Here is a 26,547-nt window from a genome sequence, read left to right on the forward strand (position 1 = left end):
TCTATTATTTTTCAACCTCTCTTTCTTCTTCATTTTCCTCACTCTTTCTCAGAATTTGGCCTTATAGTTTTTTGACTCTCGGATTTCTTTTCTCCCCATTTCATTTTTCTCCTTTTATGGAATCAGGATTCCCAACCCCCTTTCCTTTTTCTTTTTTTTAATTTTTTTTAATGTTTTATTTATTTCTGAGAGAGAGAGAGAGAGAGACAGTGTGAGCAGGGGAGGGTCAGAGAGAGAGGGAGTCACAGAATCCGAAGACAGGCTCCAGGCTCCGAGCTGTCAGCACAGAGCCTGACGCGGGGCTCAAACCCACGAACCGTGAGATCATGACCTGAGCTGAAGTCGGACGCCCAACCAACTAAGCCACACAGGTGCCCCCCTTTTCCTTTTTTTTTTAATTCCCGGGTTACTTCAATGAACAAATTAAACCACATCTGGTTGAAAGCTGAACATTCCACCACTATAAGGAGAAGCTCTCCAGAGAACTGACCAGTGGGACAGAGCAGCCAAAATGCAACAACAGAGGGCACACAGCATGCACGAGAAAGACTAGCTGGAGTGCCAGGCCCTGGGCAGCACACAGTTTTAACATAGTAGTACTCTCGGGTATAGGACACATAACAAGCTTTTAAAACACGCAAAAGACAGAAACAGCCAAATGACCAAACAGAGGCATTCTCCCCAACAGAAAGTTCAAGAAGAAATCACAGCCAGAGAATGGCTCAGAACAGAAATAAATAATATATCTGAACAAGAACTTAGAATAACAGTCAAAAAAACTAACAGCTGGGCCTGAAAGAAAGCACTGAAGACACTAGAGATCCTGCTGCAGAGATCAAAGACCTAAGACCTAGTCAGGATGACCTCAAAAGTGCTACAACTGAGATGCAAAGCAGGCTAGCAGAGGAGAGAATGAGGTGAGATAGAAAATAAAATTATGAAAAATAGGGGCGCCTGGGTGGCTCAGTCAGTTAGGCGTCTGGCTTCGGCTCAGGTCATGATCTCGCGGTTCATGGGTTCGAGCCCTGCGTCGGGCTCTGTGCTGACAGCTCAGAGCCTGGAGCCTGTTTCGGATTCTGTGTCTCCCTCTCTCTCTCTGACCCTCCCATGTTCACGCTGTCTCTCCCCCTCCCTCCTTCTCTCTCTCTCTCAGAAATAAATAAAACATTAAAAAAAAGAGAAAATTATGGAAAATAATGAAGCTGAAAAAAAGAGGGAAAGGAAATTATTAGACCACAAGGGAAGAATCAGAAAACTAAGTGATTCCATATAAAACAAAACGACAGCCATATCCTGGGAGTTCCAAAAGAAGAAGAACAAGAGAAAGAGGCAATAGGTTTATTTGAACAAATTATAGCTGAGAACTTCCCTAATCTGGGGAAGGAAACACAGTGAGCTCCCTTCAAAATCAAAAACAGGTGAACACCATGACATACCATAGTGAAACTGGCAATATAAAGGTAGAGAGAGGATTCTGAAAGCACCTAGGGACAAACGTCTTAACCTACAAGGGCAGACACATATAAGGGTAGTAGCAACCTGTCCAATGAACTTTGGCAGGACAGGTGGAGTGCCAGGAAATACTCAGTGCGCTGAATAGGAAAAATATGCAGCCAAGAATCCTTTATCCAGCAAGACTGCCATTCAGAATAGGAGAGATAAAGGCTCTCCCAGACAAACAAAACCTAAGGGGGTTCATCTCCACTAAACCAGCTCTGTAAGAGACCCTAAGGGGGGCTCTGCATGGAAAGCAGCGCAGTCTACAAAATACTAGAGGGCATCACCACAAACATGAAATCTACAGATAACATAATGGCACTAAATTCTTATCTTTCAATAATCACTCTGAATGTAAATGGACTAAATGCCCCCAATCAAAAGATATAGGGTATCAGAATAGATGAAAAAATATATAAATTAAAAAAAAAAAAACCCACCATCCATCTACATGCTGCCTGAACAAACTCATTATAGACTTGAGGACACCTGCAGATTGAAAGTGAGGGGATGGAGAACTATCTACCATGGTAATATGTGTCAAAAGAAAGCCAGAATAGCCATACTTACATCAGACAAACTAGATATTAAAACAAAGGCTGTAACAAGAGATGAAGAAGGGCATTATATCATAATTAAAGAAGTTTATCCATCAAGAAGAGCTAACAATTGTAAATATTTGTGTCCCTAAAGTGAAACACCCAAATATACAAATCAATCACAAACACAGGAAATGTAGTGATAATACCATAATTGTAGGAGAATTGATACTCCACTTACAGCAAAGGACACAGATCATCTAAGAAGAAAATCAATATGGAAACAATAGCTCTGAATGACACATTGGACCAGATGGACTTAACAGATATATTTAGAACATTTCACCCTAAAGCAGCAGAACACACATTTTTCTCGAGTGCACATGGAACATTCTCCAAAACGGATCACATACTAGGTCACAAAACACCCCTCAACAGGTACAAAAAGACTGAGAGCATATCACGGATATTTTCAGATCACAATGCTGTGAAACTTCAAATTAACCAAAAGAAACAATGTGGGAAGCCCCCAAATACATGGAGGTTAAAGAACATCCTACTTAAGAATGAATGGGCTGGGGTACCTGGGCAGCTCAGTTAGTTAAGCATCCAGACTCTTGATTTCAGCTCAGGTCATGATCTCATGGTTCGTGAGTTAGAGCCCCACACCGGGCTCTGTGCTGGCAGCACGGAGCCTGCTTGGAATCCTCTCGCTCCCTCTCCCTCTGTCCCTCCCCTGCTTGCAGGCGCATTCTCTCTCTTTCTCTCTCTCTCTCAAAATAAATAAACTTTAAAAAATAATAAATGGGTTAACCAGGAAATTAAAGAAGAAATAAAAAAATACATGGAAGCAAATCAAAATTAAAACACAACTGTCCAGGGGCGCCTGAGTGGCTCCGTCAGTTAAGCGTCCAACTTCAGCTTAGGTCATGATCTCACGGTTCGTGGGTTCGAGCCCCACGTCGGGCTCTGTGCTAACAGCCAGCTCAGAGCCTGGAGCCTGTTTCAGATTCTGGGTCTCCCTTTCACTCTGACACTCCCCTACTCACGCTGTCACTGTCGCTGTCTCTCTCTCTCTCAGAAATAAATAAAAAGCATTAAAAAAAATTTTAGAAAACACAACTGTCCAAATTCTTTGGGATGTAGCAAAGGCAGTCCTAAGAAGAAAATATATTTCCAATTCAGGCCTATCTCAAGAAGCAAGAAAGATACCAAATATACAACCTAGGGGCGCCTGGGTGGCTCAGTCGGTTAAGCGTCCGACTTCGACTCAGGTCATGATCTCAGTTTGTGAGTTCGAGCCCCGCATGGAGCTCTGTGCTGACAGCCAGCTCAGAGCCTAGAGCCTGTTCCAGATTCTGTGTCTCCCTCTCTCTCTGACCCTCCCCTGCTCATGCTGTCGCGCGCTCTCTCTCTTTCTCTCTCTCAGAAATAAATAAAACATTAAAAATTTTTTAATAATAAAAATAAAGCAAAGTTAATACCTATTCTTCTGTTCCAAAAAACAGAAATGGAAGGAAAGCTTCCAGACACATTCTAGGAAACCAACATTCCTTCGGTCCCCAAACCGCACAGAGACCCCACTGACAAGGACAATTACAGGCCAGTAACCCTAATGAATCCGGATACAAAAATTTTCAGCAAGATACAAGCAAATCAAATTCAACAGTACATTAAAAAAAGTATTCACCATGATCAAGTGGGATTCATTCCTGGGCTGCAGGGCAAGTTCAATATTTGTAAATCAATCAACAGGATACACCACATTAACAGAAAAAAGGAGAAGAACCATATGATCCTATACAATAGATGCAGAAAAAGCATTTGACAAAATATACCATCCTTTCTTGATAAAAACCCTCAAGAAAGCCGGGATAAAAGGAACATCATAACATCATAAAAGCCATATATGAAAGGCCCACAGCTAATAACATCCTCAGTGGGGAAAAACTGAGAGCTTTCCCCCTAAGGTCAGGAACAAGACAGGGATGTCCACTCTTACCACTGTTGTTCAACACAGTGTTGGAAGACCTAGCCTCAGCAATCAGACAACAAGATGAAATAAAAGGCATCCAAATTGGCAAAAAGTCAAACTTTCACTCTTCGCAGACATGATACTCTACATGGAAAACCCAAAAGACTCCACCAAAAAACTGCTAGAACTGATACATGAATTCAAAAAAGTCATAGGATATAAAAGTCAATATATAGAAAGATCAGTGGCATTTCTACACACCAATAATGAACCAACAGAAAAAAGATACCAAGGAATCGATCCAATTTACCAAAAACCATAAAATACCTATGAATAAACCTAACCAAAGAGGTTAAAGATCTGTATGCTGAAAACTAAAGAAAGCTTATGAAAGAAATTGAAGACAACACAAAGAAATGGAAAAACATTCCAGCTCAAAGATTGGAAGAACAAATATTGTTAAAATGTCAACAGTACCCAAAGCAATCTACACATTAATGCAATTCCAATCAAAATAGCACCAGCATTCTTCACAGAGCTAGAACAAACAATCCTAAAATATGTATGAAAGTACAAAAGACCTCTTATGGCCAAAGTAATGTTGAAAAAGAAAACCAAAGCTGGGGCATCACAATCCTGGACTTTAATCTGTATTACAGAGCTGTAATCATCAAGACAGTATGGTACTGGCACAAAAACAGACACATAGACCAATGGAAGAGAACAGAGAACCCAGAAATGGACCCACAAATATATGGCCAACTAATCTTTGACAAAGCAGGAAAGAATATCCAATGGAATAAAGACAGTCTCTTAGCAAGCGGTGTCGGGAAAACTGGACAGCGACACGCAGAAGAATGAAACTGGACCACTTTCTTACACTACACACAAAAATAAATTCAAAATGGATGAAAGACCTAAATGTGAGACAGGAAACTATCAGAATCCTACAGAAGAAAACAGGCAGCAATCTCTTTGACCTGGGCTGCAGCAACTTCTTACTTGACACGTCTCCAGAGGCAAGGGAAACAAAAGCAAAAACGAACTACTGGAACCTCATCAAGATAAAAACTTTTGCCCAGCAAAAGAAACAATCAGTAAACCTAAAAGGCCACCAACTGAATGGGAGAAGATATTTGCAAATGACATATTTGATAAAAGGTTAGTATCCAAAATCTATAAAGAACTTACCAAACTTAACACACAAAAAATAATCCATGAAAAAATCGGCAGATGACATGAATAGACACTTTTCCAAAGAAGACACCCAGAAGGCTAACAGACACATGAAAAGATGCTCAACATCACTCATCACCAGGGAAATACAAATCACAACTACAATGAGATAGCACCTCACACCTGTCAGAATGGCTAAAATGAACAACTCAGGAAACAACAGATATTGGTGAGGATGTGGAGAAAGGGGAACCCTCCTGCACTGCCGGTGGAAATGCAACCTGGTGCAGCTACTTTAGAGGTTCCTCAAAAAATTAAAAATAGAACTACCCTACAACCCAGCAATTACACTACTAGGAATTTATCCAAAGGATAAATTCAATATCTTCAATAAATGCTGATTCAAAGAGACACATCCACGCCAATGTTTATAGCATTATTAACAATAGCCAAGTTATGGAAAGAGCCCAAATGTACATCGACTGATGAATGAATAAAGAAAACATGGTACTTATATACAATGGAAAACTACTTGGCAATGAAAAAGAATGAAATCTTGCCATTTTTAACAAAATGGATGGAATTAGAATGCATTATGCTAAGCAAAATAAGCCAGTCAGAGAAAGACAGATATCATATGATTTCTCTCATATGTGGAGTTTGAGAAACTCAACAGATAAATAAATAAGATAAAAACAGAGAGGGAGGCAAACCATAAGAGACTCTTAAATATACAGAACAAACTGAGGGTTGCTGGAAGGGGGTGAGGGGATGAGTTAAATGGGTGACAAGCATTGAGGACACTTTTCAGAATGAGCCCTGGGTGTCATATATAAAAGATGAATCACTGGGTTCTACTCCCGAAGCTAAGAATATACTGTATGTTAACTAACTTAAATACTAATATACATTACTAATATACTTATATTTTGGCCAGGCTCCTATTTGCCCACAACTATGATATTAAACAATTGTCACTGGGTGGCTCAGTCAGTTAAGCATCTGACTTCAGCTCCGGTTATGATCTCACAGTTCATGGGTTCAAGCCCTGCAATGGGTTCTGTGCTGACACCTCAGAGCCTGGAGCCTACTTGGGATTATGTCCTCCTCTCTGTCCCTCCCCTGCTCGCAATCAGTCTCTCTCTCTCTCTCTCTCTCTCTCTCTCAAAAATAAATAAACATTAAAAGTTTAAAGTTTGGAGTAACTCTTTGGAAAATTCAGGTATCCAAACTCCTCTGGATTGACTCATCATTACCAATAAGATAATCTACTGACTTCACCACAAAGACAAGTTTCCAGGGGCACCCAGGTGGCTCAGTCAGTTAAGCGTCCAACTTTGGCTCAGGTCATGAACTCACACTTTGTGAGTTAGAGCCCCACGTCGGGCCCTGACGTCGGGCTCTGCACTGACAGTGTGGGGCCTGCTTGGGATCCTCTCTCTCCCTCTCTCTGCCCCTCCCCACACATGCTAATGCATTCTCACTCTCAAAATGAATAAAAAGTTTTTTAAAAAAGTAAAAATACGGGGGCGCCTGGGTGGCTCAGTCAGTTAAGCGTCCGACTTCGGCTCATGTCATGATCTCACGGTTTGTGGGTTTGAGCCCCGCATCGGGCTCTGTGCTGACAGCTCAGAGCCTGGAGCCTGTTTCAGATTCTGTGTCTCCCTCTCTCTCTGACCCTCCCTGCTCACACTGTCTCTCTCTCAGAAATAAATAAAAAAACATTAAAAAAAATTTTTTAAAAATACTAAAAGTCAAATTCTTACTTCCAAAGACGTGATAAATCCAAAGCATTAAAAAATGGCCATAAAGATCATGAAGGTCTGTGTACGTGTAATAGATAAAATCAGTCCCAAACTTACTTAAAAGGGAAGACCACAATTTGGGAGGCTGGAAAGAGATGATCAAGTGGTAACTACTCAGCCTAACACAGTAAGCTGGATCCCAGCTGCCTGCAGGAGGGAGAATTAGTAAAAACCAAATCTTCTCAGAAAGCCCGAAAAGGCTTAGAAAATAAAGATGCCAAGTGCCTGAGCAGGTGGGCGTGAGGAGGAGGGCCAAGTCTACCTAAGGGGCAGCAGGCCTCCTCTGGCAGCGCCTCTCGCAAGCCCGGCAGAGTAGAAGCTTCCTCTGGAAAAGCAGCACAGAAGCTCCTGGCCTGGGGACACCACTGAACACTGACTAAGAGAAACACAACTGAGTGACAGACTCCCGGACGGAGAGACACCCCCTTCCCAGAACACTGGCAGCTAGGCTTACAACACTCCCCTCCCTCCCCAAGCAGGCGATGAGACTGAAAGGTTATTCTGAGAGAGACTGAAAAGACAAACGACACGCAGGTGCCCCCAGTGACAGAGACCCCACATCCGTCGCTGTGCAAGGAGGCCTCCCACCGGAGCCCCGACCACGCTGGCCAATGCTGGCGCATGCGAGTGGGTGGACTCCAACCAGCAGGCATCAGGAAGCCCTCCAGGCATGAGCCAGACACCAAAACAAGCCACAGGAAAGGACTTGGGAGCAAAGAGGCTATGCAGAGGGGGCTCTCCAAAGCAACGCATATTCTCACACAGAGAAAATACAGCTTCAAGAGCCAGATGACACCGAAAAAGGAGCACTCGGACAGGAAGAAGGTCTCAAATTGTAAACATACTCCAGAAACAGGAATTCAAAAGGGCCAGAGGTCAAAGTTGAAAGTCTTGGAAAGACCAAGAAATGGAAACTGAGAGATAAAAAGGTAAGAAAATATAAGCCAAGAGGGTCCATATTTCAGCTCTTATTAGAGGATCATTCAAAAAGGAGAAAGTGAAAGGAAATTACGGAAGAAATAAAACAAGAACACTTCTGGACATTCAGACTGAATCATGTCACCAAATGCCACACATGGGCACAGCACCTTAAAATTTCAAATGACTAGAGGGACCCCTGGGTGGGTAGCTCAGTCAGTTAAGCATTTGACTCTTGACCTCAGCTCAGGTCTTGATCTGAGGGAGGTGAGTTCAAGCCCCACACTGGGCTCCCGATGGGTGTGGAGCCTACTTAAAAAAAGAAAAATTAACTTTCAGACCACTAGAAACTAAGAACAGAGCCTTGCCTTCAAAATTGAGGAAAAGTTGGGGCGCCTGGGTGGCTCAGTCAGTTAAGCGTCTGACTTTGGCTCAGGTCATGATCTCACAGTTCGTGGGCTCGAGCCCCGTGTCAGGCTCTGTGCTGACAGCTCAGAGCTTGGAGCCTACTCTGGATTCTGTGACTCCCTCTCTCTCTGCCCCTCCCTTGCTCACGCTGTCTCTCTCTCTCTCTCTCACACAAAAATAAATAAAAACATTAAAAATTTTTTCAAAATTAAGGAAAAGTTAAGTTCAGCTAGAATTCTACCAGAGCCAGGGGCGCTTGGGTGGCTCAGTCAGTTAAGCCTCAGACTTCAGCTCAGGTCCTGATCTCGCGGTCCGGTCTATGGGTTCGAGCCCCGCGTCAGGCTCTGTGCTGACAGCTCAGAGCCTGGAGCCTGCTTCAGATTCTGTGTCTCCCTCTCTCTGCCCCTCCCCACACACGCTCTGTCTCTGTCTTTCTCTCTCTCTCAAAAATGAATAAACATTTAAAAAGAAAAGAGAATTCTACCAAAGCCAAATTCTCAACTAAGAACAAAGGTTAAAAGTATACTTTTTGGAGCACCTGCGTGGCTCAGTCGGTTAAGCGTCCAACTTTAGCTCAGGTCATGATCTCGCGGTTCGTGGGTTCAAGCCCCACACCAGACTCTGCACTGACAGCTCAGAGCCTGGAGCCTGTGTCAGACTCTGTGTATCCCTCTCTCTCTGACCCTCCCCTGCTCACACTGTGTGTCTGTCTGTCTGTCTCTCTCTCTCTCTTTCTCTCTCAGAAAGAAATAAAAAAAGTTATTTAAAAGAAAAAAAATATATATATACTTTTTTTCAAAAAATGCAGTATCTCAAAAGAATTTCGCCTGCTGCGCACTCCTACCGAGCGCAAGTCAGCACAAGCCCAGAGCACACACACGCAGACGCCAAAGAACCGAGGACCAGCCAGGGACAAGGCCCTCCGGGCTGTGGTGAAGGGAAGTCCCAGGAGGGCAGCATGGGCATCAACAATCTATCCAGACAACAGCAAACCTGACCACTCCAGGAAGCACACCCTTACCATGGAAAGAAGGGGTAGACGGGCCACCTGCTGTGTCCCACCACGCGAAGGGGGTCTCACAGTCATATCCAGAAGCTTAGGGCTGAAAAGCAACAGGCGCATTAAAAAGACATGGGGGCACCTGGCTGGCTCGGTCGCTGACGCATGCAATTGCTGATCTCAGGGTTGTGAGTTCAAGCCCCATACTGGGCATAGAGATTACTTAAAAATAAGATCTTGGGGCCCCTGGGTGGCTCAGTCGGTTGAATGTATCAGGTTGACTCCTGATTTCGGCTCGTGTTCCCAGGATTGTAGGATCTATCCCCACATCAGGCTCCAAGCTGGCATGGAGCTTGCTTCATATTCATTCTCTCTCTCTTTCTCTCTCCCCCCTCAAATTAATTAATTAATTACATTTTTTCTAAAATACAAAAGTATAAAAAGAATAGTTAACACCAAAAACATTAAAAGCTAAACTATCAGGAGGCACCTGGGTGGCTCAGTCAGTTAAGCATCCAACTTCGGCTCAAGTGAAGATCTCAAGGTTCCTGAGGACCCCAATTAGGATCCTCTGTCCTCTCCCTCTCTGCCCCTTCATCACTCTCTCTCTCTCTCAAAAATAAATATTTTTTTGAAAATAAAAATAGGGGTGCCTGGGTGGCTTAGTCAGTTAAGCGTCCGACTTTCGCTTAGGTCATGATCTCGCGGTCGTGGGTTCGGGCCCCATGTCAGGCTCTGTGCTGACTGCCAGCTCAGAGCCTGGAGCCTCTTTCAGTCTGTGACTCCCTCTCTCTCTGACCCTCCCCTGCTCACACTGTCTCTCTCTCTCTCCTAGAAATAAATAAAAATTAAAAAAAAAGAAAATAAAAATAAAAAGTTGACCTATTGGGGCGCCTGGGTGGCTCAGTTGGTTAAGCTTCTGACCTCAGCTCAGGTCATGATCTCACTGCTTGTGAGTTCAAGCCCCACATCAGGCTCTTTGCTGACAGCTCAGAGCCTGGAGCTGCTTCAGGTTCTGTGTCTCCCTCTCTCTCTGCCCTTCCCCTGTTCACACTCTGTCTGTCTCTCTCTCTCTCAAAAATAAACATTAAAAAATAAGTAAACAAACATTAAGAAAACTTTTCTAAAAAGCTGAACTATCATTCTCAGCCAAGAAGAATATTTTCAATGTTAATTCCTATACGTTAATTAAATAAAATGATGTATTAGAGAATGAGTAAATGAAAGCTCAGGTATATTAAATCCTCATCTTCCACAGTAAGAAGTCAATAATTAATAATTAAATGGGGGAAAACACCTATAAATGGTACAAACTTGTAATTTAGTAATCACATTTTTTAAAGTAAATATGAGAACAAATGGCTATAAAATCAAAATTAACTCTCAGTTTAGGAATAGAGAGATAGGGGCACCTGGGTGGCTCAGTGGTTAAGAGTCCAACTTCAGCTCAGGTCATGATCTCACAGTTTGTGGGTTCGAGCCCCACGTCGGACTCTGTGCTAACAGCTCAGAGCCTGGAGCTGCTTCAGATTCTGTGTCTCCCTCTCTCTCTGCTCCTCTCCTGCTCACTCTCTTGTCTCTCAAAATAAAATAAAGACATAAAAAACATTTTTTTAAAGGAATAGGGAGATGAGACAGATGTCAGGTGTTTCATAATTAACTTCTTAAACTACATTCTTGAGATTTAACATTTTCTTAACCTTTTAAAACACTTAAGGGAGGGGCGCCTGGGTGGCTCAATAGGTTAAGCATCCGACTTTAGCTCAGGTCATGATCTCACAGTTCATGGGTTCGAGCCCCACGTCGGGCTCTGTACTGACAGCTCAGAGCCTGGAGCTGCTTCGGATTCTGTGTCTCCCTCTCTGACCCTTCCCCGCTCGCTCGCTCGCTCTCTCTCCCTCTCTGTCTGTCAAAAATAAAAATAAACATTTGAAAACAATTAAGGGCATGACTAGACAAAAAAAAATAAGAAAAATGCACATAGCTGGGAAGACCTGCCCAATTACTAGAACACTGGGCCTCTCCCCACCAGGCCAGCATTGCCACCACTGGTGACTGGTGATGAGTGTCCATGCACACAACCCCCACACAACCCGCTGGCTTTGGCCTCAGCTCCTTGGACGATCAGGTCCCCACCACAGCCACCCCCAGTACTCACCCCATCCATGCCCCACTGCACACGTCCTACCAGCCCCAATCTTTCAGCTCAAACAGGCAAGCAAACCCCGACACCCGGTAGCCACCCCAATCCCGGCACCTGCGACCACGGTCCTTCTCTCCCCTTCCCCACCCTCACCTCCTCTGAGACAGCGTCAATTCCATCGCATAAACTACGTTCTGACCCTCCTTCTCCGTCTGCGCGCTTGCCTGGGAAACCCCTCCCTGCTGAATCCAATCTTGGCCAACCAGTACCAGAGCCTGGAGAGCCCAGTGTGCCTGCTGAAACCACACAAGCAATCGCCGGGCTGGCCGCACATGCGGAGCCCAGGGACGCCCTTCCGCCTCTGTCAGCGCCTTCGCCTCCACGCCCCCGCCCCCGCCCGCCCTCACTCTGCTCCCTCCTCTGACAGCGCTCAGGCTGTCACTGGCACCACCTCGCTCTGCACCTGCACTTTTCTTCACGCCTCCTCCTTCTCCCTAGCCCTTTCTTCTCCTTCGGGCGGCCTACAAACATACTCTGCCTCCCCCACCGGCCAGGAATCCTCACCTTCGCCATCCGGTTCACAGCCTGCTTCCCCGCCACCCCCTCTTCTCAACATCACAGTCAGTAATTCCCCCCAAAGGTACCTCCCTTCTCTGCTCACCTTCCAGCTACACCTGTCACTCAGGAGGAAAGCCAGACTTCTCAGAAGAGCCTATGAGACCCCCCATCACCTGCCCGCCCCCCACCTACCTCCGCAGCCCCAGGCTCTCTCTACAACCCGTACCCCAACCACACTGTCCACCGGCACTGCAGGGCAGGCCCGGCCCCCAGCTGCACTGTCTAGACTGCAATCCCCTTTTCCTGCCTTACTTCCCCTAACACAGGATGTAATGACCCAATATCATACTTATCTTATGTCTACTTCACTAGAACGTGAGCACATGAAGGTATTCTTGTCTGTTTTGTACACCATGCAAAATTGGCACTCAGTGAATTTGATGAACAAGTGAATTAAACTTAGGGAAAAAAAAAAAAACTCTTTCTCTTTATCCAACTATGATAAGCAGAATACTCCCACAAAGACACCCACACCATAATAATGGGACCTTGTAAGATACCTTCCATGGCAGAAGGAACTGTGCAGATGTAATCAAGACAGGGGAACTGTCCTGGGCCGTGCAGCGGGGCCCACGTAATCACACAAGGCCTTAAATCAGCAACTCTGCCTGGAGGCAGGAGACAAGCTGATGAAGTCGGGGAGACCCTATCTTGAGAGGGACCCACTGGAGGGGCCCCATGGGGAGCAGGAGAGAGAATGTGAGCAGCCTCTAGGAGGTGAGCCAGCAAGGAAAGGGGACGTCAGCCCCACTCTACGAGGACTGTTTGGAAGCAGCCTCACCCCCAGAGTCTCCGGAAGAGACCAGCTCTGCTGACACCTCTATTTCAACCTGGTGAGGCTCTAGGCAGAGGACCCCACTGCGCCCGGCTGTGCACGGCTCCTGATCTACAGAACGTGAGATGGTACAGGAGCACTGTGTGAATGTGTCACAGCAACAACAGAAAGCTGACACGCCCCCTACACTCTGCAGTCCCCATCTCCTCTCTCCCCTCTTTACAAAACTCCTCAAAAGGGGTGAGACTCACATCTCCCAGTTATTCTCCTAAACTACCCTATCAGCTTCACCTCGGCTCACAGCTTCACCTCGGCTCACAGCTTCACCTCGGCTCAATCTACTCAAGTGACCTACCACCGTGCTCCATCCTTACCCGCCTGTGCTCCTCTGCCTGGGCATGTCTCTCCCCGGCCGCTTAGGGTCTGTGAGCCTGGAGCTCTGGCCACCTTCCTAGAGAGCTGGTCCAGCACAGGGGCTCAGAGAGAAGACTTCAAACCAGGCAGCCTAAGTCTGAGTTCCTGTGCTACCACTTTCTAGGCAGTCATGTGGCCTCGGGCTCAGGGCTCATTCCCTCCTCATCTATAAACGGGAGGATCACGGTGCCTACTGGCAAGTATCCTCATGAATAGCAGATGTGTAAATGAAGGTAACGTGCTTGGAAGCATGCCAGGCACACAGAAAAGCTACAGGAGTGAGAGATAGGTTTTGAGAATTTCCACTCACGTCCTCAGAGAGCTGACTCCCTGTCTCATGGCTCTAAACAACATCTAGAAGTAATGTTCCCATATGTTTACCTCCTGCCCAGACCTCTTCTCTGCGTTCCAGTCTTGGATATTCAACTCCATACTCAACATCTCTCCCCATAACCTAATGGTGATAAACAGCGACGTAATTTACCTTCCCACCTCAAACAACTAAAAACCTAGATGAAATACATGAAACAGTGGTTTTCAGAAACTGGACAACAGGCCATGGAAGACTGTGATCACTGAGCAACAGGAAATAAATGAGATGAGCCTTACAACAGCTCCAGCTCACTGCATGGGGAGGGGCAGACCTCCTTCAAGTGAGGAGACAGGCAGAGGAGGCCAGAATGTGCAGAGGGCTGCAGAGGGGCCCTCGAATCTCCACCTCCTCACTCATCTGCCCAGGCACGACAGCAAGCTCCTGAGGCTGTGGAAAGGGTAGGAGGGTAACCCATGGATGCCAGCACAGGGCCAACAAGCCAAGGGGAACCTCCTAAAACCCAGGGCATCAAACAGAGTTCTGAGAAGGAGCACTACCCCTCAAGAGTGGGGTGAATCCAGCCCCAGGCTACAGGCTGCTCTGGCCCCTCCTTGTAAGACCAAACAGTGTCAAAGTAGCTAAGCCTCATCCCAGGGAAAACCTCAAGGATATTTAAAGAAACACGATAATATCCAGAGCAAGGTGAAATTCATGATGTCTGGCATCCAATAAAAAATCACAGGCATGCAGGGCACCTGGGGGCTCAGTCAGTTAAGTATCTGACTTCAGCTCAGGTGGTGATCTCAGGGTACATGGGTTCATGCCCCGCGTCGGGCTCTGTGCTGACAGCTCAGAGCCTGGAGCCTGCTTGGGATTCTATATCACCCTCTTTCTCTGCCCCTCCCCACACCCGCATTCTGTCTCTCTCTCTCTCTTTCTCTCAAAAATAAATAAACATTGGGGCACCTGGGTGGCTCGGTCGGTTAAATGCCGACTCTGGCTCGGGTCATGATCTCTCGGTCCATGAGTTTCAAGCCCCCCACATCAGGCTCTGTGCTCACGGCGTGGGGCCTGGAGTCTGCTTCAGATTCTGTGTCTTTTTCTCTGCTTCTCTCCCACTCAAACTCTGACTCTCTCTCTCTCTCTCTCTCTCTCTCTCATAAATAAATAAATAAACAAACAAACATTAAAAAAAATTAAAAGCAAAAGTATTTTGGGTTAGATCATGTGTGCTGAAAACTTCCAAAGAACTCCTATAAGGCCTAACAGGCCCTGCCCTCCGCTCCCGCCGCCCACACTCCACCTGCAGAACACACTTCCGCATCCCCTTCAAGCTTCCTTAAAATACACCTCCAGGCTACCTGACCTCACCTGACCACATTCTTTGAAGCTGAGAACCCTCCACACTCTCTGTTCCTCTTCCCTACTTTATTTTTCTCCACAACAGAGCAACAAAAAGATTAATTTATTTTGTCTGTCTAGTCTCACAAGAATTTAAGTTCTGGAAGTACAGAGATTTTGTCCATTTGGTTAACCACTGAATCCCTGCTGCCTAGAACAGAACAATGCCCGCCACGTGACAGGCACTCGGTAGATTTCCTGGGGGCTCCTGGTTGCCTCAGCCAGTGAAGCGTCCAACTCCCGGTTTGGGGGCAGGTCACGAACTGACAGTTCGTGGGATCAAGTCCCATATCAGCACACAGCCTGCTTGCAATTCTCTCTCTCCCTCTCTCTGCACCTCTCCAACTCGTGCTCATTCTCCATCTCTCAAAATAAATAAACTTGAACTATGCTTTCTTGGCTACTTAATATTACGCAGATTTAAATTAGATCCACAGAGGGGCGCCTGAGTGGCTCAGCAGGTTGAGCGTCCGACTTCGGCTCAGGTCACGATCTCACGGTTCGTGGGTTCGAGCCCCGCGTCGGGCTCGCTGCTGTCAGCCTGTCAGCACAGGGCCCACCTCGGATCCTCTGTCCTCCTCTCTGCCTCTCCCCCACTTGCACTCTCCCAAAAGTAAATAAATATTTTTTAAGTTTAAAAAAAGAAGAAGGCAGCAACAAAGTTTAAAAAGGATAACTGAGCAGAAGCTGTAAGCTAATTAAAAGTAACTGAGTTTGTGGGGCCCCTGAGTGGCTCAGTCAGTTAGACGTCCGCCTTCAGCTCAGATCCTAATCTCACAGTTCGTGGGTTCGAGCCTCATGTCGGGCTCTGTGCTGACAGCTCAGAGCCTGGAGCCTGTTTTGGAGTCTGTGTCTCCCTCTCTCTCTGGCCCTCCCCTACTCACACAATCTCTATCTCTCTCTCAAAAATAAATAAAACATTAAAAAAATAAAAAATAAATAAAATTAACTGAGTTTGTGAGGAACTAGTCCTATAGAAGAAAAATTTATTGAAGACTACTTGTAGACAGAGGCACAACTTATTATGAATTCTGACTCTCACGGGTATGAGATTCAAAATCACACTCCATCTCTCTCAAAAACTGAATAAACATTAAGTAAGTAAATAAATAAATAAATAAATAAATAAAGCATAACAGGAGCACTGAGGGCCTCGGTCGGTCGAGCATCTGATTCTTGATCTCGGCTCAGGTCACGATATCACACTTCGTGCAATCGAGCTTCGCATCGGGCTCCACAGTGTCAGTGTGGTGCCTGCTTGGGATTCTCTCCCTCTCTCTCTGCCTCTCCTCCACTCTCGCGTGTGCACACTCACATGCGCTCTTTCTTCCCCCCAAACAAATAAACATTTTTTTTTAATATTTTTTTATTTATTTCTAGGAGAGAGAGAGAGACAGCGTGAGCAGGGGAGGGTCAGAGAGAGAGGGAGACACAGACTCTGAAATAGGCTCCAGGCTCTGAGCTGACAGTTAGCACAGAGCCCGATGCGGGGCTCGAACCCACGAACCGCGAGATCATGACCCATGCGAAAGTCGGACGCTTCACCGACTAAGCCACCCAGGTGCCCCACAAATAAACATTTTTTAAAAAGGCAAAGCACAAATCCCAGTACGCACTACCACCCTAAGGCTTAGCTCCAAGTGCTTTAGGTGCCGTAAATAACCCTCATTACACTCCTGAGTTGCCACCAGAAGGCATTTTAAAGGCAAGAAAAACACCTCACCATGCAAAACAAAAACCAGGCAACCCCACTTGGATGCTGGTCTCCATACTTTTAAGCAATCCTGCAAACAGACCCCAGCTCCTGGGGTAGGTGAGAAGGCGAGCGGGAAACATCTTGAATACAAGGCACACAAAACCGCTGGAGCTCTCCCTGGGTTTAAACTGGGGGTAAAAATGAAGACTCCGGACTCTACAAGGCCACAATTTGCAAAGGTGAGAAACAAAAGGGTACAGTATCAGGATCTGACCCAAACCACTGGCCAGAAATGTTTTACCCTAAGTGAACATAGCGAGCAGTGCGTCACTCAACTCCCCGTTTCCTGAGGCAGCAGGGAGCTGAGGGAGCGATGTGAGGCCAGAACCTAGCAAGGGAAGTGGCTCTCAGTCTCGATGCAAAGACCTCTCTCTCCTTGCGGGGCCCAGAGCAGCTACAGGCACGTCACTACCCTTCTGCTGCACCCCCACTAACACAGACAACAAACTCCAAGGGCCTGACCACAGGCCCCACCCCCACACCCTGTGTGCCTCTCACCTTCCCCCGGTGGCTCTCCACTGCCACCGAAGTCTGTCTGACTCCACTTCCCACACTCTCCCTACTGGATGATTGCGGGCCCCAGGCCTAACCCCCTTTGGCAGTAACACTGAAGGAAAAAGAATGAAGAGTGGCAGGAAGTGATGTGAGAAGGTAGGCAGTGTCCCCACAAGTTTAAGTCGTATCTTCTAGGCAATCGCAACACTTTGGGCAAGGCTGGGACTCGCCTCCCCCTCGCTGGCCCTGTACATCGGTGCATCTGGCCATCCCCAACTCAGTCACCAGGGCGCTATTTTAAAACAGGCCACCTCCTCCCTGCAGGCTACTGATTCCAGACATGGCGGTGGAGCCCGCACAGCCCTCTCTACCACAGAGCACCAGAGCTCATCTTATCGCTTGGCCTCAGCTCCCAGCTCTCAGTGGGAACCCCCACCTGAACCTACCCACCCCGAAATTCTCATCATCAACTAGCACATACAACTGTTCATGACATTTCAACTTCATCCCAAAGTCAGTTACCTTGAGCAAGGCCAATGGGAGAATCAGTAAATACAGTTTTATAATCTCAACCTTAGACATTACATGGCCCAATAAAAACTGTTCACTTCCATTTTCTTTTTTTTTTTAATGTTTTTTATTTATTTCTAGGAGAGAGAGAGAGAGACAGCGTGAGCAAGGGAGGGTCAGAGAGAGAGGGAGCCACAGACTGAAACAGGCTCCAGGCTCTGAGCTGGCAGTCAGCACAGAGCCCGATGCGGGGCCCGAACCCACGAACGGCGAGATCACGACCCAAGCGAAAGTCGGACGCTCAACCGACCAAGCCACCCAGGCGCCCCCACTTCCATTTTCTTAAGAGTACCACATTGGGGCGCCTGGGTGGCTTAGTCGGTTAAGCGTCCGACTTTCGCTTAGGTCGTGATCTCGCGGTTCGTGGGTTCGAGCCCCGCGTCGGGCTCTGTGCTGACTGCCAGCTCAGAGCCTGGAGCCTATTTCAGAGTCTGTATCTCCCTCTCTCTGACCCTCCCCTGCTCATGCTGTCTCTCTCTCTCCTAGAAATAAATAAAAATATTTAAAAAAAAAAAAAAAGAGTACCACTCACTTTGCTAAGCTGAGAGCAGAGCTATTTGATCTACTTCACGCTGCACTGGAAGCTGACAAAACCCATCAACTTTCTGACTCCCACGGTTGTGGTTTCCATATCAAACCTCTGTGCTGACCAAAATGAAGGGTCAGGACAGGAGGGTGCCTGTCCTATGTATCTGTCCTACATTCATTTCACACACTGCGTCCAGGCAGGGAGTGGACTAGACACGCTTTAACAAAAAAAGAATGCTCAATAAGGCCACAGGCAAACGTGAAACCTTCCAAAGTCTGCCTTAGAACTACCTCCTCTAGATGTCTGAGTACCTGCTGCTCCTCTGCTAGTCCCTCTGTGCCCTAAGACCTCTCCACCTTGCTTGCAGGGCAAGGACTCATCTTGTCCACCTGACAACCTCTTATTCTCCTCGTTCTACATTCAGGAGTCTGGAATATAGGAGGTACTCAATAAAGACGAATGCACTGTTGAGAACGCACCTCCCTATTTGTCTATAAACTCTCTAGGGGGACAGGGACTACATGTTCTATTTCTCTGAACCCCACAAGTTTCACAGAACAGATCAGATGCCATCCCTCACCCAAAGCCTGAGGCCTGATTTGTCCCAAAATCCAGAAGTGCTCAGACTTTGGGAGGAAGCAGAGCACATGGTCACTGTGTCCAGGAAGCACACACCTGGGAACACTCACCCACACAGCAGGAAGACCACACACAGCTTCATGGCTGTGCAAGGCCAGGGTTTTGGCCAAATGAGTTAGCAAAGACTTACAAAAAGACTTTTAGTTCTGGGAGTCTTCTAAGTTTTGAAATCTGAGCTAAGGGAAGCCGGTCTCATGCCCAAGCACGTGCAAAGCAGACCCATGAAATTCTGAGGCCCCCAGAGCCCCGCTCACTCAGGAGCTCATACCAGGGAGTCACACTCTGCGTTAGTGTGAAACAGCGCTTCCTACATCACAACAGAATCCTCCCCTCTGATCTGACTCTATTTGATTTTTTAAAAGCCAAGTAAATGTCATTTAGTCCCACAAAGACAGCCTTTCCAATAACCTGGAACTACAAAATCCTGACACATATTGTCGCCAAAATAAGATTGAAACTCATTTTAAGAGACATAACGCTAAGATTCTGGCATGAGAACACACTCAATACCAGGACAGTTCGATCTGTCGTAAAAGAAACAGAGTGATCCCCCACTTCAGAAGAGCCAGAAGGGAAACACGGGGAATGCACAGGTATTTCGTCAAAGCAATAACCACCAACCTCGGCAGAAAACTCCAACCTGGATCAAAGACTTCCTTCCTCCTCCAGCACCCTGGTTCGTCCCTCCCTCCACCCGGTCACACACTTCCCAAATCAGTTCCTAAAGAAGATAAATTATGCATGAAGAGTGCGAAAGAAAATATGCAAGAAGAGCATTCTTTTACAAAGAGTCAGCATTTTCTAAATGTCCAGTCAAGGCTAAAATGAACCTTAAGTTTTTTAAAGAACTTCAAAAGTTAAAAAGCAGACTGACAAGCTCCGGTTCTGTTCTTTACTATTACTTTACTTTTACTATTATTATTATTATTACTCATGAAAGTCAAATACCAACTTTACATCTAATTTCCTACACATAAGCTGAATTTAATGTTTTACGTCCAATTTCTCCACATCCAATTTATGACTCATAACAAGTGGAATTTTATGAACAAATAAATGTTTTAAAGTTTAGTCATGTTAAAATATAATTCAAAGGAGGGCGCCTGGGTGGCTTAGTCGGTGAAGCGTCCGACTTTCGCTTAGGTCATGATCTCGCGGATCGTGGGTTCGAGCCCCGCGTCGGGCTCTGTGCTACCAGCTCAGAGCCTGGAGCCTGTTTCAGTCTGTGTCTCCCTCTCTCTCTGACCCTCCCCTGCTCACGCTGTCTCTCTCTCTCTCTCTCTCCCCTAGAAATAAATAAGACATTAAAAAAAATATGTATATATATATATATATACACATATATATATATAATTCAAAGGGGTGCCCAATTTCAACAAAGTTAACAGAAATGGAAAGGACAAAGTTCTGTGACCAACACGAGAAGCAGAGCACTAATGCTTATCCTGCCAGTTTATCACTGCACCTGCAGCAAAATTGCACGCTTTCTCCAAGGACATGGGAAATGTGTTTTTTGCCAAATAGCTAATTACATCTCTTCACTTGTTTCCCTTCATTTGACTGAGTGCCTGGAGGGATTAAATAAAATGCCTGCAAGCACGATTTGGAAGTGTCTTAATACATCTGCACAGCCCCAGCCCCCGCCACCTCCTGCATGGAGGAATAAATGGCAATTTCCTGCCCACTGGCAACGTGACTGGTCTCACAAGAATAAAGACCTATCACTTCTCTTTCACTGCAGTCTTGGTTATTTTTTTAATTTACATTTGATGGTTTTTATTTTTGAGACAGAGAGAAAGCAGGAGCTGGAGAGGGTCAGAGAGAGACAGAGAGACAGGAACCAAAGTAGGTTCTGGGCTGACAGCAGAAAACCCCACGTGGGACTCGAACCCATGAGCCACGAGATCATGATCTGAGCCAGTCAGATGCTCAGCCGACTGAGCCACCCAGGCGCCCCTCAGTCTTGATTATTTTGCAGTCAGTTAGGAGTCCGTCAACATTTTCAGCAGTGTTTCATGTCTCAACACTGTTCTCATGTTGACATGCCAATGGTAATGCATAAAGACATGCATTACCTCACATATGCCTGTCCGGTGATACATCACACGTGTAAAAAGTAAACCAGAGTTCCAAAATAACCAAATAGTAAATAACTATTTTCTTCCCAATTTCAGCAGTGCTTTCATTTTCTTTAAACCCACCACTTGAATGTGTTATCAGTCCATGCCACAGCTTGGACCTCAAGGGGAGTGTGCTGGGTGAGAAAAGCCAACACGTACTACACACTTACTACATAATCCACATGACACACTTGAGATGCTGTGTAGCGACAGAGCAGACCAGCCGTGGGGGTGGGTACTCTGGTGAAAGAGGTAACCAAGGGGGCTTTGTGATGCTGGAACAGCTCTGTATCTTGATTAAGGTGGGAGTTACATGAAGTTACATACGATAAAAAGACCTACACACACACACACACACACACATACACACACCAGTGTAGGTAAAACTGATAAAATGTGACTACGCCCTGTGGAATGTACCAATGTCAGTTTCCTGGTGTTGAAATTGTACTGTTATGTCAGAAATCCCCCTTTGAAGAGGTGGGGTGAAGGGTGCCGGGACCTCCCTGCCCATTTCTTTGCAACTTCCCACAAATCTATTTGTATTTCAAGATAAAGAATTACTTAAAAATTGGGACTAAATAAAAGGATGAGAATTTTTCTTTTTAATATTTTCCATGTTTTATTCATTTTTTTGAGACAGAGCGAGCACGGGCGTGCGCAAGTGAGGGAGGGGCAGAGAGAGAGGGAGACATAGACTCCAAAGCAGCCTCCAGATTCTGAGCTGGCTGTCAGCACAGAGCCCAACGCGGGGCTTGAACCTACGAACTGTGAGATCATGACGTGAGCCAAAGTCGGCCACCCAACCAACTGAGCCACCCAGGCGCCCCTGAAGTCGGACTCTTAACTGAGTCACCTAGGCATCTGCACAATTTTTCAATATCAATTTAAAAACAGAAAGAAACAACTCCTAACTCCCACAAACTGAACTCACATTAGCCAAATTCAGTGACCCTGGGCTGAAGTTCATCAAAAAGAATCCAGTTAATTTTTATGAGGCACCAAATTAGTTTGTTACCTGAGGCACAAAGCCACCGGCCTGAGGAACAAGGCATGACAAGAGCGCCTTTTCAGATCCTGGAGTGGGTTCACTGTTGCCTATGCTGAGAGGAGAAACGTTCCCAGCCAGTCACCTAAAGTGAGTAACTTACATAAGGTGCAAACAGATGCAGAGCCCACTCTTGAATGTAAAGGGGGAAAGGTAAGAAACGAGTTCAGGAAGCTAAAAGGGAGCTGCAATTTTAGAACCAAAACAGACTTTAGTGCCACTCCTGCTCAAAAAATCAACCCCTCTGTCAGCTGAGACACCCGAAGCTCAGGGGCCACTGGCTTTGGGTCGCAGCCCAGGTGAGATGCAGGCTGAGCCCAGACACCTGCTGCCAGCTCAGTGCCCTCTCTGCAGAGCCTGCCTACATCCCTCACAACAAGAAAACAGTAAGCACAAAATCAGAGGTGGGCAGGGACCGCCCCGTGCCCACAGGGTGAGCACACACTAGTCGCGGCCAGGGCCAGCCCTCCCATCCCATCTCCAGCCGCCAGCCCACACGCATTGAGAACGTTAATGACCCGCTGTTCCACGCACATCTTGGCCCTCTGCCTTCAGTGCCCTTTAAACAAATTGGCGCAAGAATCATCTTCTAGCAAAGTCCTCTCTGGCTCACACTGCTCACTGACTTGGCCCCTGCCCCATGCCAGACACTGTCCACACCCCGTGGGGCTTAGAGCGCAGGGGGCCCTGCACCACCCAGCACCGCCGCCACCCTGAAGGAGAAGCACAGCACTGTGACTGGCAGAACAGCGAGGCTGGAAAGGCGTTCCTGAGGAGGGGGCTGTATTAAACAGAGAGCTGGCCCCACGAGGGCCCAGGCACCCCTTCCTCTTACAGAAGACTTCGGGGGAGAGACCGTCGTTCTCTCTGGTCTACACCAGCGGCCCTCAACCAGAGAAAACTCTCGCCCACATAGTGTGTGCACATAGTTCTGGTTGTCACAACTGAGGTGTTTCGCTGTACAGAGGACAGGCCACCACCAATGAACAGTTGTGCACCATACGAGTGGCCCAAATGTCAACAGCCGGCAGTGCAGCAAGTCTGGTCTACAGTCAGTCAACAGGCGTCCGCCGAGTCTTCAGCTCAAGGCCGGCACCTCTAGTCAAACGCAGACCCAGCAGGGAACAGGGGTCTGATCTGTGGTGACGGCTGGCCAAGAAAAGGGATTTCAAACCCAATGTCTTTCCTGCCCGGTGGACTCTTCTACCAAAATGGAAGGACAGACATCACACCCAGCCTGAGGCTGCTAAGCCTTCTGCGAGGTCCCCCGCAGCAGTGCACACTCGGCTTTACAGGATGCGTTCTGATTAAGAGTGTTACCGTCTTAGAAGCCACAGTAAATACTGAAGAAAAAGAAAAACACTGCCTGCTTGTATAAGCGCCAATCTGAGAGTGCATTACCACGCCGATTGTTTGCAGAGTAAGCAGCGGGGCAGAAGATCCAACCTTCCACAGTCCGCGGGGGACTGGGCTGGTGCCCGAGACCCCAGTCTAAGCAGGTGAGGGGTTCAAGGGAAGGTTCAACACAATAGCATTTACCGAAAGGTGAAGCTACACACATTCTTCAAAATATACATTAAACCCAAGGCAATAAAAATCAGTCCACTCTCCGGTGGATAACAAAAACAATAAACCACGGACAGGAAACTGGTTTTGTGTTTATTTTCCTTAATGGAATCAGGGAGACGTTCTCTGAATGCCAACGGCAGCTCCTCTACACACCCAACCCAAACGTCCTGGTGGCCCCCGGGCACCCGCCAGCCGCCGGCGGTTCACCTCCTGGTGGGGTTCTCTTCCCCTCGGGGGAGGGCACGCGTGCCCCCGAGAATGGGGACAGCAGCCAGAGCAGTTTCCCTGAGGCCATCCCACCCTCGACTGCCCCAGTGTCTGGACTCCCCCGGGAATGAGTCATTTTTTAATCAGGGCGCAATAAGCCGCAGGAACCCGGGCAGAGCCGCTTCCCAAGGTTCGCTCTTCCCACGCCCCAAGTGAAGAGCCAGGCTATTTTGGAAGACGCTGGGTTAAATGCTCCATTACTAGAAAGACGGAGCAGGTTGCTCGAGATGACATCATGCCGGGGGGGGGGGGGGGGCGGGGGAGTCTGGGGGTCTTCGCCGGAACCGGGTCAACGATACCACAGCCCCCTACCGGGCTGGAGAACACCGCCCCGCACCCCTGCCCCCGCCGCTCCCGGACCCGCAGCCCCCGCACTCCGGTCGGAGCCCGGGATCCCGTCTACCAGGGACCTGCGCCCTCCTCTCCCTCCCTCTAGGTCCGCACCCGGGACCCTCGCACGCCCAGCCTGCACCCCTTGACCCCTGCCATCTGGGTCTGTACCCGGACCAACCCCCTCCTGCGTCCCTGGACCCCCACCTCGCCCCGCGCCCCCTGCCCCCTGCCTTCTGGGCCGGCACCCAGCCTCCCGCCCCACCCCAGGGGGCCGCTCCCGGATCCCCGCCCTCCAGGCCCTCAGCGGGGACGCCGCCCCGCACCCCCTGAGCCCTCCCCTCTGGGTCTGCGTCCAGACCCCCGGTCCGCACCCCCGCACCTCAGGCCTTAGACCGCGGACTCCCGCCCAGCGCTCCGGGCCTGCGACCCCGGACCTCCGCCCTGCCCCGCGCCCCCTGATCGCTGCCTTCTGGGTCCGCACCCAGACTCCCGCCCCGCACTCGCGTCCTCCGCGTCCGCACGTGGACCCCCGCCCCGCACCCCGGGAGTGCGCCCCGCACCCCCGCCCTCCGGGTCCGCACCCGGACCCCCGCTTCCCGCAGGCCGGGTCCCGCGCCGCGGCCACTCACAGTTGCGGATGTCTGAGATGAAGACCGCCAAGCCCCGCATCCCGTCCCCCTTCGACACGGCGGGCATCTTCGGGCCCCGGGAAGCGGCCTGGGCTGGCGGGCCCGGAGGAGGAGCGGGGAGCGGGAAGCGGGTCGCCGCCGCCTCTGGAGCCGCCTCAGCCTCAGCCGCCTCAGGCTCGGAGCGCCGCTCTCAGGGCCGCTGCCGCGCGCGCGCGCACGCACTCACGCTCGCAGCTGCGGGCACGCACACGCTCGCTCGCGCGGCGGCGGGCGGCGCGGGGACGAGCACGTCGAGCGCGGGCGCGTAAAGGCAGGGGCGGGGGCGCCCCCTGCAGGCAGGCCGACGCGCCGGGCCGCGATAAGAGTCCCCGGGCTTCGTGTCCCAAGGCTTTTAACCTGGCCCAGGTTCTGGGGTACTTGCTGCCCACGTGGGGGGCGGGGGGGCTGGTCTGCGTCCAGAGCCCTAAAGGCCTGCTGCACATCACCCGATAGTCCTTCCTTAACAAAGAGGGACCCTGAGGCCTGCGGAAAAAGGACGCCGACCCCCGACCCCAAGACAGCGCCAGGTGACCACAGGACCCAGTCCAGACTTCGATCCCTCAACGCCCAACTAGGGCCCTTTGCCGATCTGCCACCACCCACCTCTGCACCCCAAGGTGAAGGCAGAGGGCCGCCCAGTGGGTCCACCTCCCGCATTGCAACGCCCAAGGAATCTGTTTGGAGAGCAGGTGGCTCTGCTGAGCTCGCCTTCATGAAGCCAGATGGCTTCGAAAAGGAAGCTTCCTCCTTATGGGGAGGAGGGGGGATAATCCGGGCCCTGAACCTGGTCCTGGCCCAGACCCACGGAAGAGACCTCTGCCCCACCCGGGCTCACTTCCTCAGTTCCCGTGAGAGGTCAGCCCCAGCTGGACCCTGACCAGGAGCAGGAAGGGGCGGGGCGGCTCCCACAGACCAGACCACCCACCCGTGCGCTGGTGACTGGAATCTTGATACGGCAGCTACCTCACCGCCCTCCAAGACCTTCCAAAGCACTGGGCCAACAGAGGGCTTCCTGGAGGAGGGGAGATTCCCAGGGCCCACATCCCCATGCTAGGAGGTACCCCTCCCATGGCCAAGCCAGGGGACTCAGACAAGCAGACCCTGACCCACCCCCAGCAGCCAGTCACAGGACTGGGTGATGCCCAGAGGCTGTAGGGACCCACACAGGGAATGATCAGATGCCAGCTCAGGCCGAGATGGTGGGCTTCTCTGAAGAGGGACTTGGAGTGGGACAGACATCCTATCTCCTGTCAGTGTTGGTTCTGGACTTCCCAGGCCTCCTGGGATTCCCAAAAGTATGTGTGTGTTGGGGGGGGGGGGGGGGGCCCAGAGCCTGGTGAGACACAAAAGTGGCCATGGGAAAGACCCCATACTGCCTGCCTCTCAGCTCCTGCAAGCCCTTAGGTCATTTATTAGAATCAGGCCCGAGTCCACGCAGCCCTCCCTAACTAGGCTGTGCCCAGCGAGCAGCAGGCTGCCTTTATTTGTATGAAGTGCTTGGAAACAGTTTCATTTCTTAAGTCGTGTGAATGGGACATCTGTCACATATTAGCTGCTTGTGGTCTCAACTC

At 48.7% G+C, this 26,547-nt stretch overlaps 1 protein-coding gene across 2 annotated transcripts in view; it reads right to left on the reverse strand.

The window, feature by feature from the left end:
* The window catches only part of AP2A2 (adaptor related protein complex 2 subunit alpha 2), an 87,790-nt gene extending 62,659 nt beyond the window's left edge, over window positions 1-25,131 (reverse strand). For both annotated transcript variants that reach the window (XM_039221505.1, XM_039221504.1), the window contains exon 1: window positions 24,938-25,131. In XM_039221505.1, coding sequence (XP_039077436.1) covers window positions 24,938-25,004 — 67 coding nt within the window. In that variant the 5' untranslated portion in view covers window positions 25,005-25,131. The remainder of the gene's footprint in view (window positions 1-24,937) is intronic.
* Between the last annotated feature and the right edge of the window lie 1,416 nt (window positions 25,132-26,547).

Source organism: Hyaena hyaena, unplaced genomic scaffold, assembly GCF_003009895.1.
Source record: "Hyaena hyaena isolate Hyena2069 unplaced genomic scaffold, ASM300989v1 scaffold_989, whole genome shotgun sequence".
NCBI lineage: Eukaryota > Metazoa > Chordata > Mammalia > Carnivora > Hyaenidae > Hyaena > Hyaena hyaena.